The sequence below is a fragment of the Pteropus medius genome, unplaced genomic scaffold, assembly GCF_902729225.1.
Source record: "Pteropus medius unplaced genomic scaffold, Ma_sr-lr_union100, whole genome shotgun sequence".
NCBI lineage: Eukaryota > Metazoa > Chordata > Mammalia > Chiroptera > Pteropodidae > Pteropus > Pteropus medius.
The window spans coordinates 11,422,763-11,437,500 of NW_024344253.1; the positions used below are offsets into that span (position 1 = coordinate 11,422,763).

The following is a 14,738-nucleotide window of genomic DNA, read 5'->3' on the forward strand; positions in this document are numbered from 1 at the left end:
GGAATGCTTACTGTTACATATACAAGCTGTTAACAACTTTTTTTTTTTACGTATATGTGCTGCCGAAGCGACCACTACAACTGTTTTAAATACTGTGTTACAAATAAGCTTAGCTTCTGTATTATAGATAAACATTAGCTTCTGCCTATAATTGCCTGGGTTGGAGATTTAAGATGCTAAGTAAAAATTACTCTTATCTATTCATCAAAATAAAACCTCTATTAGGCAACATTCAGCCAATTTCCAATATTTTAATTGTTCTCTACATTTGGTATTTATTTTTTCCTATAGTTCTTGCTCATAATTAATCTGAACTAGTGAGGTTTAACTGTTTATAATTTCTAGGGAGAAGTGTAATTTTCTAGCCACCTCATAAATATAAATGAATTTTAATAGAAAAATAAAACAGGAGAACAATATAAAACATAAAAGCAAATTTTAAAAACCTCCCCTAAAAAGTCTTTTGCAAGGGTTTGAAACAACCCACGCCCAGATATTAGACTCTTTTAAGGATGTCATTTCCATTTCTACATCTAGAAATAGGACAGGGCCGTCTGAGACGGAAGATAGCAAGTGTGAGCACAAGTTAACCAATCTAAAAATCAGTCAAAGTTACTAAATTCCAATTTACAGGAAACTACATGGTAACTAATCTGAAACATATTCTTTAAAATTATTCTTTTAATGAGCCTTCAGCTTCACCAGTCACAAATAGATTTTTCCCTTCAGTAAAGGCTTAATTTTCCCAGTCTCTAACCAGTCCTGCAATAAGTAATTATATAATGACCATGTTTCCTAAAAGGAATTAAAGACAATTACCAGGCAATTTAAGTACCAACACACCAATGCAACCACATTCCAATTTGCTAAATTTCAGAGAATTCAGAGTTAGAAAGTGTATTTAATGGAATCTGCAAATCTGCACTGATATTAGATGGAGGTATCCACCTAAAAAGGACTGGTTTGGAGGCATAGATTGTAAAATGTTGTTTTCAGAAGAGTCCAGAGAAACTTCAGGTAGATTTATTTTGTTAGAATTATAAACAACAATATAAATGGATGATCATCCACGATCCATAAGCTACTTCATTCATGGCTCAAGCCACTGGGAATATGAACATAGCAAATAACCTGGTTATGAGCTCACCAGTGTCGTCATCAAAATCAGACAGGACCGACTCGATTCCATCTTCACTGCTTGCCGACTGCTCCTGAAGTCTTCGAGGCAAGCTAGCAAGTCGCCCACTGAGGAATATTGGCTTCATGGGCATTTTGTAGATTTTGGCCAATAACTAAATACAAAAATAAAAGCTGTACTCTGGGTGTTAAAGAACAATAAAATGATATACCAGTAACAGAAAGGAGAGAGAAAACCAAAAAACTCCCACTGTATGAAAATTTTAAAGTTAGTTGTTTGTGATCTGGTTTCACAGGGTAGTTCCCAAGAGACACTTATGCTAGGAAGCAGATGAAATAGCATTCGATGGGAACAAAAAGGTAGAGGGGAAAAACACCATGGATGCTCTTTCAGTATCTCTTCCCAGATATGAGTTTTACAGCCTTTTATATCTACCAAGGGAACCAATGGAACATGTGAAGAATTTTTGCCTATGGGAAAAAGTGCTCTTTGGGGATCCCTGAGAAGAGAGTCTACAGGCAAATCTGATACTGGGCTCTGATTTCCCCTTCTCCTGACCTCACATCAAAGAAACAGGGGGCAAATGGGGAAATGGAGGAATCTGTGGGCAACGTCAGAGACCACAGTGTGAGAAGCAGAGCTAGTAAACCACCCTCGGCTCTTTATGCCCCTCTCACTGCTAGAGCCCGGTCCCCCAGGAATCTGTTACTGGAACAAACTCCTAAGGATCCTTATACTTTCACAAATTAAAGTTGTGCCTGCTGTGCCCATACTGGAGCACAGCTGCAAGTGAGAGACAAAATTCCTGTCCTTTGGGTCTTACGAACAATAATCCTTTCACAATAATAAACAAAATTTCTGACATAAATGTTATAGAAAATAATTAGTGGGCGGTGCCAGAGAGAAGGGACTAAGGTGTGTGGGGCATGTTGGCAGGGAGTTGGTAGATATCTGAGCCCTGATCTCTCTGACAGGTGATGTTTTCGATGAGATCTGGAAGATACGGAGTGTCTTTCAGTGATCTGAGGAAGGAAAATTTCAGGCAGAGGGAAGAGCAATGGACTTGCGTGTAAGAAGTAGGGTGTATTTGAGGGGCAAAAAGTCAGTGTGGCTGGAGTGCAGTGAGGGAGAAGGAAGGGCTGGATGTGGAAAAGGAGCTGGGGTCATGTCCCATGGGCCTTGCAGAGGAAGCTGGGGAAGAAGTCAGGGCCCTGTATCCTTTCTAAGGCCACGGGCTTAATGCTATCACTGAGGAATGAGAAGAGGCCTGGGGACACAACCTGAGAAGACAGGAGAAAAACTATTGAGAGAGAGTATCTCTGAAGCCTAGGAGAGACAGGGCTTCAGGGAGGGAGCATGGGCTTGCTCTACTGGCATCTGGCTTGGGTAAGGACAGAGAATTATTGAATTTAGCACAATGAAGGTCACTGTCCATACTGACAGGTGATGTTTCATTGGTTTTATCTATAGATCTTGATTGAAACCATCCCCCCTTTTTTTTTTCATGTCTCTATTCACTGTTTGCAGCCCCAGCACCCATGTTTTGGTAAGTCAGGAATTCTCCCGCAACCTCATGACTCCTCAGGTGCAGAAATTGCGGCAGTTCATCTGAGAATACATGAGAAGTTTCAGAGATTTCAGGATCCAATTGTGTGTTCTAGTACACTTTGATTACTTTCTTCCCCTCCTTCATGGAAAGGGTGGGGACAAAATATATACTCCAAATCTAAGGTCCAGTCTTCTCAGAGACAAGCAGAAAATGCTTATCTTGGGCTTCAGCAAAAGACACTCACACACATTTTGCAAGCATCTTCTGAGGCAGGTTTCAGGGCCTGGGGCTCAGTGTACCTGAGAACAGCGCCTGAGGTAATCCAGTGCAGGGAGGCACAGGTCTGGGGCCGTGGCTCCTGGTCCTGGGACACAGTCTCCAATCTCTTTACAGTCCACCTCCCCTGGGACAGCACAGGGAGACAGACAGAGTTATCCTTGTGTATCTACTTACAAAATAAGACCTACATATTCACGTAACATTAGTTCACCAAATGTGTACTAAAATAGAGAAAAAAAGAAGAAAAGTTACTTCAAATTGTACAACCCTGAGAAAAATCCATTTAGTCATATTCCACCTCTGCCCACACACACATGTGTACATGTTAAACACAGTTGGGATCATACTGTAAATCTTACTTTGTTGAGACTATTGTGTTTTGTAACTCTTCACTAAATAATGAACACTTTTCCACCATTCTACCTCAGTACTCTCAGTGGCTGGACAGTGTACTTGGCCACGCTGCAATTCACTTCCCCAGGGCCCTGCTATTGATGGTGTGACTTCTGAAGCTTTGATGAGGATGATCTGGGAGATCGGACACGTGCTGGGTTGGAATGAAGCACCAGGCCTCTATCTGGAAAAGGACCTCATTTGCTGGTAGTGCTCAGCACTAAATAGTGTTGAGAAAAGAAGACTCTGGGAAGATTCTGAACATCTGGTGTTTGGGATGAAGACTATGTAATTGAATTGAAATCATTTCTATTTTTTTTTCCGTATGTATCTAGAGATTTAACAGATCTATAGAGGGTGTCTAGATTTTCTATAGGTAAACAGTAGTTGAGAATTATCATTTTTCTTCTCATGTAATGACCTGTTTCTATACTTTTAATAAGATCATTCCACAGTACTATAATTGTTTCTAATTGTCTACAATCTTAGCAACTAGCACTCTCCCCTGTGGATAAACAGACATAATGAGTAGGCATTAGTTACAATTCAGAAGCAGACAAAGAGGCATGCTTCTCCCTAAAATTTTAACAGAAGAAAAGAAAATGGCAAACATTTTTTAGTACAGGGCCAGACAGTAAATACTTTAGGCTTTGCAGGTCGTACTGTCTTTGTTGCAACTTTTCAACGCTGCCACTGTAGCATGAAAACAGCCATAGACAAATGACCATGGCTATGTTCCAATAAAACTTTATTAAAAAACTATCAGCAATAAGATTTGGCTGATGGGTCATAGTTAGCAAATTCCTGGTATAGATTAATATACCTTAAAGTATAAAAACATAGACAAGGTCAAAATCATATTGAAATAACCAAGTGGGAATTAAAAATAAATTCATTTCCTAACCTGTTGATCACAATGAGCAGTTTCAAAGTTTATTTTTACTGAGGCTGCTCTGTTACACATCAAAATTTATGCAAATGGCACCCCTGGAGCCAGGGGCAGTACATAGCCAGCATGGCTAGAATGGGGGCTCAGATGTTCCCACTTACCCCAAGCCTAATAAAAATAATTCCAGCTTATAATTTACAGAAAAATTAGGACCTATGTGTTTTAAATATCCTTCATATATACACTGATAATCCTGCATTTCTATTTTCAGGCTCCACCTCCCTAAAATCTCAAATTTCTAACATGCTGCTAAGCATCTCCATTTGAATATTTTGCAGAAATTCAACATGTCCAAATGCCCAAAGGTAGAATGTAGTACTTTTTCCTGTCCTCCACATCTAACCTGCCCTCCTTTTAGATATCCCGATTCTGGGTAAGAAACTTGGGGAATGGGAATCAGCCTCAGTTTCTCCTCTTAGCTGCCTGTTCATTTTAGCTTAAATGGCTTTTTTCCCCCCTACTAGCCTTTATGAAAGTATTTATCTTGCTGAACTGTAATTATTGATTTATGTGACTGTTTCCCAGAAGAGGCTGTGAACTGCTCATAGGCAGGAAGCATGTTTTATCTTCTTTATATCCCGTAGTATGTACAGGCTGCCATGCCCGTGTAGCAGACACTCCACTCTTCACTGAACAACAGAATACCAAAAATAATGGTTCTTAAATGAAATATAGGTCTGTGAAATTATAGGAAAAAGTATACATTTATTTCATAGATATACATGTGTGCATGTATACATATATGTTGGTCTCTGCCCGCCCCCCCCCATTCCCAAAACCCTTATAATTTCCCAACTGATAAGAGCACAAGGAGCATCTTTTGTACTGATATTTGGCCTTCGAACCAGGTTCCTGATCCTGAATCCCTTGGAGTTTCCTGAGTGATAGGAGAGTCTTTTGTTCTACTGAAGCACCCCCTGGCGGGCTCCTGAATGGGGGCTGGTCACCAGGAACACCAAGCTGTGATCAGAAACTTGGAACTTTCATTCCTCCCTCCATCCTCCAGGAAGGGGAGAGGGGCTGGAAATTGAGTTAATGACCCATCATGCCTAAGTGATGAAGCCTCTATAACAAAACAAATCATGGTTGTGCAGAGAGCTTCTGGGTTGGGGAACACATCTGCATGCCAGGGAGGGGGCACACCCCAACTCCACAGGGACCAGAGAAGCTCTCGTGCTTGGGACTCTTCCAGATCTTCGCTTTTGTATCTCTTTGTCTGGTTGTTCTCTGTATCCTTGATCATATCCTTTATTACATAATAAACTGGTAAAGGTAAGTGTTTCTCGGAATTCTGTGAGCTGTTCAAGCAAATAATCAAATCTAAGGGGGAGAGGGTCATAGGAACCTGTGATTTTTGTCCAAGTCTGACAGAAGTTGTGGGTAACCTGGAGAACAGCTACTTGCAATTGGCATCTGAAGTGGCGGTGGGGCGGGGGACAGTCATGGGGGACTGAGCCCTTAACCTGTGGGGTCTGAGCTAATTCTGGGTACTGCCAGAATTTAACTGAATTGTAGGACACCCAGATGATATCACAAAGGATTGCTTGGCATAGGGAAAAACTGGTGTCAGAAGTGTTGTGAGCGTGGCGGCAGTAACGTGAGTAAAGGAGACACACACAGGAGGAGGGAGTTTTTCTTCAAGAGGAACTGGATTTTCTACTATGTAAGGCAAACAGTCACACTTTTAGTCTTCTGATGATAAGACACTAAATTGTTTGGCTTCTTAATTTAACAGAGAAGAGTTAAAAAAAATCTTAGTCTGTTGTTCAAAAGAAATCTCCCTCTGAAGCCCACTCCATTGTAAAATCAATGAGTGAGTCACTGCCATAGTTGCCCCGACAGCTCAGTCCTCAATTTCCCAGAGTACGTATAATAGGATGAGTATATATAATAACAGAATATGACAAAGATGGTCTACGAATCAGATTTGGGCCTCTGGCCTCTATCCTGAAACTTGCATTTTATTCCTACTCCCAAAAAAGGGGGATCATGAAGTCGCCTAGCTTCTTTGTGTCCAGTTTTCTTTTGCAAAGGAATCTGTCTGTTATTTAGCAAGAGTATAAAAGAATATTATGAATCTTTTATTTTTCTTATTTAAAAGGTTCTCAGGCTCCAGGTCTAAGCACTCCACGGTGAAATTCTCAAAACTTTAAGACTTAAGTTTCTTCTACATGTTTGGTTTAACTAAATGTTTGGGTGAATTAAATGTCTGGTTCACCCCAGATAAACTCACACTATATAAAAATCTGCTACAGCAGGTTTTGTTGTGTAGCAAGGCTCTATTTTGTTAAAGTATTCTGAAATTAAGCATAAAATCAACTAGGCAGTTCCTGAAACACATGAAGCCTCAAAGAAGGGGGACTTTTACACTCCAAAAAAATTTTACTATTAATAAGGCTTGGGGGTAGGCATTCTTAATTTTTGTTTACAAGCTGGGAACTCAAACTCACGCTGCTAATCATATGATGTGGAGAAGAGTTTTCTGCATAAGGGACAGCTACTGAATATAATACTGAATATTTTGAGTTTCAAAAAGAAGTTCAAATAAAATAATATATAGATTGAAAACATGATTCATTACAAGATTATTCCCTGAACACAATAGAAAATATCAACCCTAAACAAAAACCCAAGCTGCATTTACAGTAAGCTTTCTGCTTCTGAATATACAACACACCATGTGCCTCTGTCCCAGGATGCTTGCTTGCTTCAGGAAATCTGTGGGCCTGTCCCAGGGCTTTCCACACAAAGCCATCCAGGAAAGGGTCCCCAGCTGTCACAAGGTGAAATAGGATTCCACTTACCCAGTCCTTTGACAAACTTCATAAGGCACATGATGTAACTAGTGGCTGCATTAGCAAAGACCTGGATGTTGTCCGTGTTGAGAAACGCTTCAAAAACATCGAACACCGGAGCTTGGCATTTTCCTAAGGTGGGGAAGAATGTAGAATTTTAAGAAAGTTAAGTCTCTATCCTTCGGGTTGCCTGTATTTCCAGTACCTTCCATGGGGCCTTGGGAAAAATCTACTGGAGAAAAGCCAGGGCCATTTGAATGGACAACCGGCTTGGCTCCGATGCTGTCCTTCTCAGCTTTACCTGCAGGGGGAGCTGCAGGAAGGCTATGAAAAGAGCTCAGTAGAGATGAAGGCCAAGCTGGCTGGCTGAATGCTAGGCTCAGGCAGTATGTAGGTCTAGAGGGGCAGTGAATTATCTGGGCCTCTGGGATTCTCCTGCACACATAATTATAGGGAAGGGAAGGTTTAGATAGATCCCTGATGGCATATATTAATTTATTCATACCTGTGTAGAAGAGAATTAATACAGAGGGCCTGAGACTCTGATCCTTAGAAAGGTCTGCTTATAAGGTTGGCTGATGCTTGGCTGGCATGTGAAAACGTGGCCCTTGGAATGTTTCCAGGCAACAGTTAACTGATAAGTGTGGTTCGCTGTGCTGAGACTGTTTGTGCAAACAGTGTGGTTTATTCTGAACACCTGCCTTTCCTTCTAGGAGTCTGGAATTTTGGTATGTGCTAGGCAGAGAGTAACAACGTGACCAGCCCTCAGCTGGGTCTCTAATGGGCTTCGCTGTGCAAACATCATACACACGTTGCTGCATTTTTACTGCTGGGGGAAGAGTGTGCTCCGGGGGACCCCTCGTGGGAGGGTGAGGGCACAAGGAAGCCTGCCCAGGGATTCCTACAGAGTCTGTCTGTATCTTTTTTCCTTATGATCTGGCTTGTCCGTACTACGTTGCCATAATACATCTTAGCTGTGAGCCTTGTAATAAATCTCAGCGTAACTATATGCTGAGTCCCATGAGTCCTTCTGGTGGGTCTCTGAATGTAGGAGTGGTTTTGGGGACCCTGGACGCAACACCCCTGGCTAATGGGCAAGCTTTATGGGTGCTCATCCATTTCCAGCCAGACCCAATCTCCCTTATTTGAATCCCCCTGTGTAATGAGAGTTTTCTGCTTCTTACTAGCAAGCAGATAACACTTTTTCTTTTTGGCTTTAGGAATAAACTCAATATAGATATGCAGAAGTGAAACGACAGAAGTCTCTCAGCCTTTTGTCCAACCTGTCAATAAGAGCAGGGCCTGATAACACTCAGGGCTCTTGGCTTGTTGGCAGAACTCGGAACTTGTGGCCCTGCTACGCCAGATTACTTCCTGCTGATAAAACAAGGGTGGATGTCAGTCTTCCTTATTGTTCAATCTCTTTTGATGGCATGAAACTTGGCATAAAGAACTGATGCTCCATAGCGAGAATCAGCCACACATCCTTCCCACTCTCACCACTCCTATTCGGTCCTCACCAGAGCAATCAGGCAAAAGAAAGAAACACAGGGCATCCAAGTTGGAAAAACAGAAGTTGTCTCTGTCTGCAGATGACTTGCTTACATATAGAAAATCCTAAAAGACTACCCGAAACAGTAAGAACAAATATACGAATTCAGTGAAGGTTCAGGATATAATACCAATACAGTCTTACCCATGGAGTAATCGCCGACGAGGTACTCCTTCACCTCAGACTTGTTCCCGCCGTGCACTGTTTCTAGGGCACTGAACAAGGGCCTCCATCCTGACTGGATTTGGGTGGAACACACTTCAACCAGCTCACCAATGGATGTGACAACCTGGCAGGGGCAAAGGAGGTAGCGCTTACAATCCTTTCTTGAAAGAGGCAGGAGAATTTCTGGAAGGGTGTTGTACTTCGCTGCTCCCTATTTCTGAGTTAATTTTAGGAAAAGAGAAAAAACGGAACCCAAACTCACACAAAAATCTTCTAAAAATCAGCCTTGTTGCATTAATTTGCATTTTACTAATGAATGACTAATGTTGCTGAGCAACTCTTCACATGCTTAGCCATTTGTAATTATTTGCTGTTTTTTTAGATTAGCTTTTTATCTTCTCATTACTGTCTTTTTATTATTTTTAGTTCATTATGTATTCTAGATTCAAATCTTTCTGCGATCTGTAATTTGCAAATATTTTTCCATAGTCTGGGCTTTTTACCTGAGGATGCCAATTTATCAAATTTTGTTATCAAATTTTACTGTGGTTTTCAGTGTACAGGTTGAACTTCTTTTGCTAGATTTATTTGTAAATATTATATTATTTTTGATGTTCTTGTAAATGGAATTACTCTCTTAATTTCAATTTCAGAAGCACAACATGTGGACTGCTTCATGAATTCGCACAGCATCCTTGCACAGGGGACCCGGTCTCTGTATTGTTCCAATTTTAGTACGTGCTGCGGAAGCAAGCACCATCCGGTCCTCTTTTTATGGATCATGCTGGTGTCATTTCTAAGAAATCTTTGCCTAATCCAAGGTCTCAAAGATTGTCTCCTATACTTTCTTCTAGAAACATTTATCGTTTTCACTCTTATATTGAAGTCCATGACCCATATTGAGTTATTTTTTGTGTAGGTTGAAAGGTAAAAGTGTAGATTATTTTTATTGCATATGTTCAAGCACTATTTGCTGATAATAATATCCTCTCCCATTATCGAACTGCAGTGGCACCGCCGTCAAAAATTAATTGGACATAAATGTGAGGATTTATTTCTGTTCTACTTAGTTCCATTGATCATACCACACTGTATTGATTACTGAAGTTTTGAAAGCAGGTAGTGTAAATTCTCCAAATTTGTTCTTTTTTTTCAAATTTGTTTTCTCTTTTCTTGATCCTTTGAATTTGTATATAAATTTGAAACTCATCTTGCCAATTTCTTTTAAAAGTCTGCTTGGATTTTGATGGGAATTGCACTGAATCTATACATCAATTTGGGGAAATCTGCCATTTAAAAATACTGAGTTTTTCAATCCGTGAACATAGTACATGTCATAATTTATTTAAATCTTCTTTAATTTTTCTAGCAATGGTTGTGGTTTTCAGTGTACAGGTTGAACTTCTTTTGCTAAATTTATTCCTAAATATGATATTATTTTTGATGTTCTTGTGAATGGAATTGCTCTCTTAATTTCAATTTTTAATAATTCATTTCTCAGATATAAGAATTCCATTTATTTTAGCATGTTAATTTTTTCTGGCTTTATTGAAATAGACAGTTGCTTGTGTTTACATTGTACAATTTAATAAGTCTTTTTGTTTATAGTTGGCATACAATAATATATTAGCTTCAATTGTATAGCATAGTGATTAGAGATCTATATAACTCACAATGTGATCACCTCACTAAATTTAGTACCCCTCATCCTCCTTACATATTTATTACAACATTGCTATTTTCCTTATGCTACATTTTATATCTCCGTGTCTGTTTTGTAACTATTCATTTGTACTTAATCCCTTTGCCTTTTTTCTAGCATGTTAATCTTATATCCAGTGACCTCGTTAAATTCACTATTAATTCTAGTGATTTTTAAAAATCCCTTAGGATTGTCTATGTACAAGACCATGTTGTCTATAAACTAAGACAGTGTTACGTTTCTTTTCAAATCTGGATGCCTTTATTTTATACAATGAATAAGTTATAATAGTAAATAGAAATACTGAAGATGGAAATCCTTGTCCGATTCATGATCAGAGGGAAAAACCATTCAGTCCTTCACCATTAAGTGTGATATTAGATGTAAGAATCTGAAAGATGCCCTTTATTCAATTGAGGAAATTCCCTCTATTCATTTCTTGAAAGTTTTTATTAAAAATTGGTGAATTGTGCACTGATACGTCCCTGTTGTTTTTCTTTTCCCTATTTCATTGGTTTCTGATCTGGTTCCTATTATTTCCTCTTAGCTTCTCTGGATTAGCTCTTATAGTGTCTTGAGGTGAAAGCTTAGATTGATTTCAGGTCTTCTGTTCTAAAGTGAGCATCTATAGTTATAATTCTCTCTGCATTTCATAGATTTTGCTGGATTCCATAAACTTAGATATGTAGTATTTTCACATTCATTCATCCAAGATATTTTCTAATTTTCTTTGTGATTTCTTCTTTGACCTTGTAATCTCTCCAAGAATGATTTAGGATTCTGTTGTTTGGTTTCCAAACATTTGGACATTTGTAGCAATGCCGGATTCTGATTTATTTTTCTGAACTTTTTTTTTTAACTAAGTTGCTTGGATGTACACTGTGAATTTTGTCTCTTCTCATAGTGTGAAGCGACAATGTCTTTGCTCAGTTTTTTATTTTTTAGTCCAACTTCCCAGTGTTTGCCCCCATGTCTGCACAAGTTAGTGATCAGCTGATAATGTGGGCAGAGTTTTTGCTCAAACACTTTGAGCCTCTAAGACTTCCAACCTCTGCCAACCAGTCTGCGTGTGTAGGCTGGGGAGAAGATTAAAAGTTCAGCCAGTTCTTAAGTCTCCCTTGTCTTTTACTTTCTGATGGGCTCTGAATGGTCCATCCTGCATACGTCCATGTTTCAATCAGCCAGAGATGTGTGAGGAACTTATCTACGAATCTCTGGTTTCCAGGGTCTCATGTTCCATTTCTTACTGGTTCACTGCTCACTGCAACCTCAGGCTAACGAAGCTGCAGGATTCTCTCATTCATTTCCTAATAATGAATTCACTACTTTTAGGTGACCAATCAATCTTTTTTGTTCTTCTCCAAACCAGGCCTGTCCCTTACAGCAGAAAAGCTGATGGTTTCACCAACCAGCCCCACACTGATCAAATTACTCTTCTTGTCAAAAGCTTAGGAGTAAGGGTGATGGGTGCACTCTTCAGCAAGGTCACAGATTCCCACTGTTTTTAACCAAAGTTCTAGCAAGAACTATTTTTCATCATAAATGCTACTCAATTTGTTGTCTGCCCTTGGTCAATTTCCAGAGCCCCGAAATAGTAGCTTTTGACAATTTAGTCCTGTTTTATACTTGATTCTTGTGAGGATTCACTAACTTCTTCATGCCACCACAGCCCCTCTTGTCCTAAATCTTTCTGAACGCATTTAAGCATAGTTATTGTAAAGACCGTGTGTGTGTGTGTGTGTGTGTGTGTGTGTGTGTGTGTGTGTGTATGTATTTTTACTGTATTTCTTTTTAATGGCATATTATTTCCTAATGAGCCTGATTATTTTTGATTAAATGCAGACATTGTACCTGCAAATAGGAACTAATTTGAAGCTTGGGATGTCATCTTCTGTAATCTCAAATTAAGGATTGGGATTATTTGAAGTTGGGGATTATTTTCTGTTAGGACTAGTCTATTTAAGGTTCACCCATCCTCCTAGATGTCCTATTCCTTTCATGATTCTGACCTAAGATGTCAGGAAGTTACCAGAGTGGCAGGCCCCAGACTCTAATTTTTCATAGCTTCTTAGTCTTTCAGATTCCTCTTCTGAAATTAGTACATTCCATTTTAGAAAAAGCAGCCCCAAACACCAGGCACAGCATCTGATTATTTTTTTCTCCTAGATCATGGCCTCAAAGTTATTCTTTTTTTTTTTTGTAATATTTCAATGCCTTTCAGCGAATAAAAATTTTTTTATCCAACTTGTTCTAGTTGTTCCTCTATGGGAGAATGATCTGAAATATTTAGTTCATTATTACTAGAATCCCCAACCTAGCCTTTAGGTATTAACTCACATTTTCATTCCTTTCATTTCATTAAAAAGTTATTTGATATTTTGCATGAAGGACATCAATATTTCAATTATATTATGACTTTTAAAAAAAATACTGTGAACTCACAAATCTTAGAACTTTATTTGTGAGATTTTGTTTTGGTGGACCAAGCTGAAATGAGTTCCTCCAGGGCAGATTTTGTTGTTTCTGTTCAGTGCCCATGTGAAGTTTCTCAGCCCACCGAGGGGGTACAATTTCATACACTGACCCCGTAGAAGGGCTAGATGGTCATTTTAATACTGGAGAGTTATTTTTCATCTCCACTAAGAGCCAGTGTTAAAAACAGGCTAATAGTCCACTCACGAATGCTGGTACTCGGGTTCATTTCTAATTCAACCTTGGCCTGAATGTGCACCAATTTTATAAGGTTTGCTTTGAGATTTGTCTCCTGTTCTTGTGGCCTCAAGAATGTGATAGGAGAACTCAACTTCACCTGATGACAAATTCTCTCATGGCAAAAAAAAAGAAAAAAAAAAGTCTTAGACCTCTGCTTACTTCTCTGGCTTCCCATCGTTACTTAGTTTGGGGCATCTTACTATTCCCTACATTCTTGCCCGGGTGTCAGTGTACTTGGAAGGAATTTAAAAATCTTTAACATTTTTAGTGGATTTCAGAAAGAGGACCTGTGTTTCTAGACCACCTTCACGCTAGTTGTGAAGTCTCGGGTAGTTTCATAACACCTGTCTCCCAGCAGGGGGCATACATGGTAGTGGTTAAGAGTACAGGCTGAGTAGAAGAGTATAGGCCAGTATAGCTTGATTGCCTAGGTTCAAATCCGAGTCCCACCAATCACTGATTATGCATCCTTAGCTAAATGGCTTAATCTTTCTTTGTCACAGATTCCACATAGGTATTACTAAAAGATGAAATATGCAAAGGTCATAGAACAATGCTTGCTAGGACATTCAATAAGAGCTAGCTGATGAGGATGACATTGATTACTATGACACACTGACCTGGTCTTGGACATCCTCATCACACAACTCCAGCTGCATAATACGCTCAAAGGGTCGGAAGAGTGCTTCATTAAAGTGAAAGTGAGGTGGCTCATTCCAGTCAGTGAGAACCTCGGTCAGTATATCGTGGATGAAAGAAACAGCCTTCTGAGACACATGTCTTTCCTTATGGCAGGCAGCCTGCAAAATTCGTGAGAGAGTAGAACACCATCAGGACTTCAGGCAAGTAAGAATCTGGTTTCTGAAGGTTTTCCTACCCCATCTCATTGTAGCGAGGCGGAAGCAGCAATTGTTAAAGTCAAAAATTTCAAGGGATATATATAGATGAACAGCACCTAAACTGCATTTTTAATAGTTTAACCAACAGACCAGACAACTCCAATTTCACTTTAATGTTTCTAAAAAAATAGTTTCTAGTAATTTCTCTCTCTCTTTTTTTTCTGTAACATGACAGTTTTCTCAGGTGGTATAAAATGTGCTGACTCTAAAGACAGCTCTCATTCTTGGCTGCACCCCAAACACATAAAGATCAGATGAATCATTTGTTCTTCAATGAGGTGGACCAATTGCACCAGTAAAGCTCTAACTGGTTCACGGCTCCTTGTACCCATTCACTTTTAGTAGTTTTCTCTCACCTTGACCCTGGGCTTAGACGTGTGTTACTTTAGATAACAGCAAATACACAAGCGGAAAGTTGAAAAGTTGTTAAGATTTGGGGTTTGTCTTCTTGCTTTCCTTTGGAATTCTAAGAATGCCATGTGAATGAGCCAGAGCTAGTCTGCTGGAAGATGAGAGTCCACTTGTCCAGCCTTCTCAGTCAAGCCCGTCATGAACTAGCTGGCCCCAGCTGACCATAGGTGACACAAAAGGCCAGTTGAGATCAG

General features: G+C 39.6%; 1 protein-coding gene and 1 pseudogene across 4 annotated transcripts in view; both read right to left on the reverse strand.

Moving 5' to 3' along the window:
• The window catches only part of ARFGEF3 (ARFGEF family member 3), an 80,245-nt gene that overhangs the window by 19,327 nt on the left and 46,180 nt on the right, over positions 1-14,738 (reverse strand). For all 4 annotated transcript variants that reach the window (XM_039869778.1, XM_039869777.1, XM_039869776.1 and 1 more), the window contains exons 16-20: positions 13,855-14,034; positions 8,800-8,944; positions 7,113-7,235; positions 2,987-3,090; positions 1,148-1,292 (exon numbers count right to left, since the gene is read on the reverse strand). In XM_039869778.1, coding sequence (XP_039725712.1) covers positions 1,148-1,292; positions 2,987-3,090; positions 7,113-7,235; positions 8,800-8,944; positions 13,855-14,034 — 697 coding nt within the window. The remainder of the gene's footprint in view (positions 1-1,147; positions 1,293-2,986; positions 3,091-7,112; positions 7,236-8,799; positions 8,945-13,854; positions 14,035-14,738) is intronic.
• On the reverse strand, positions 9,479-9,575 carry LOC120607992 (uncharacterized; annotated as a pseudogene).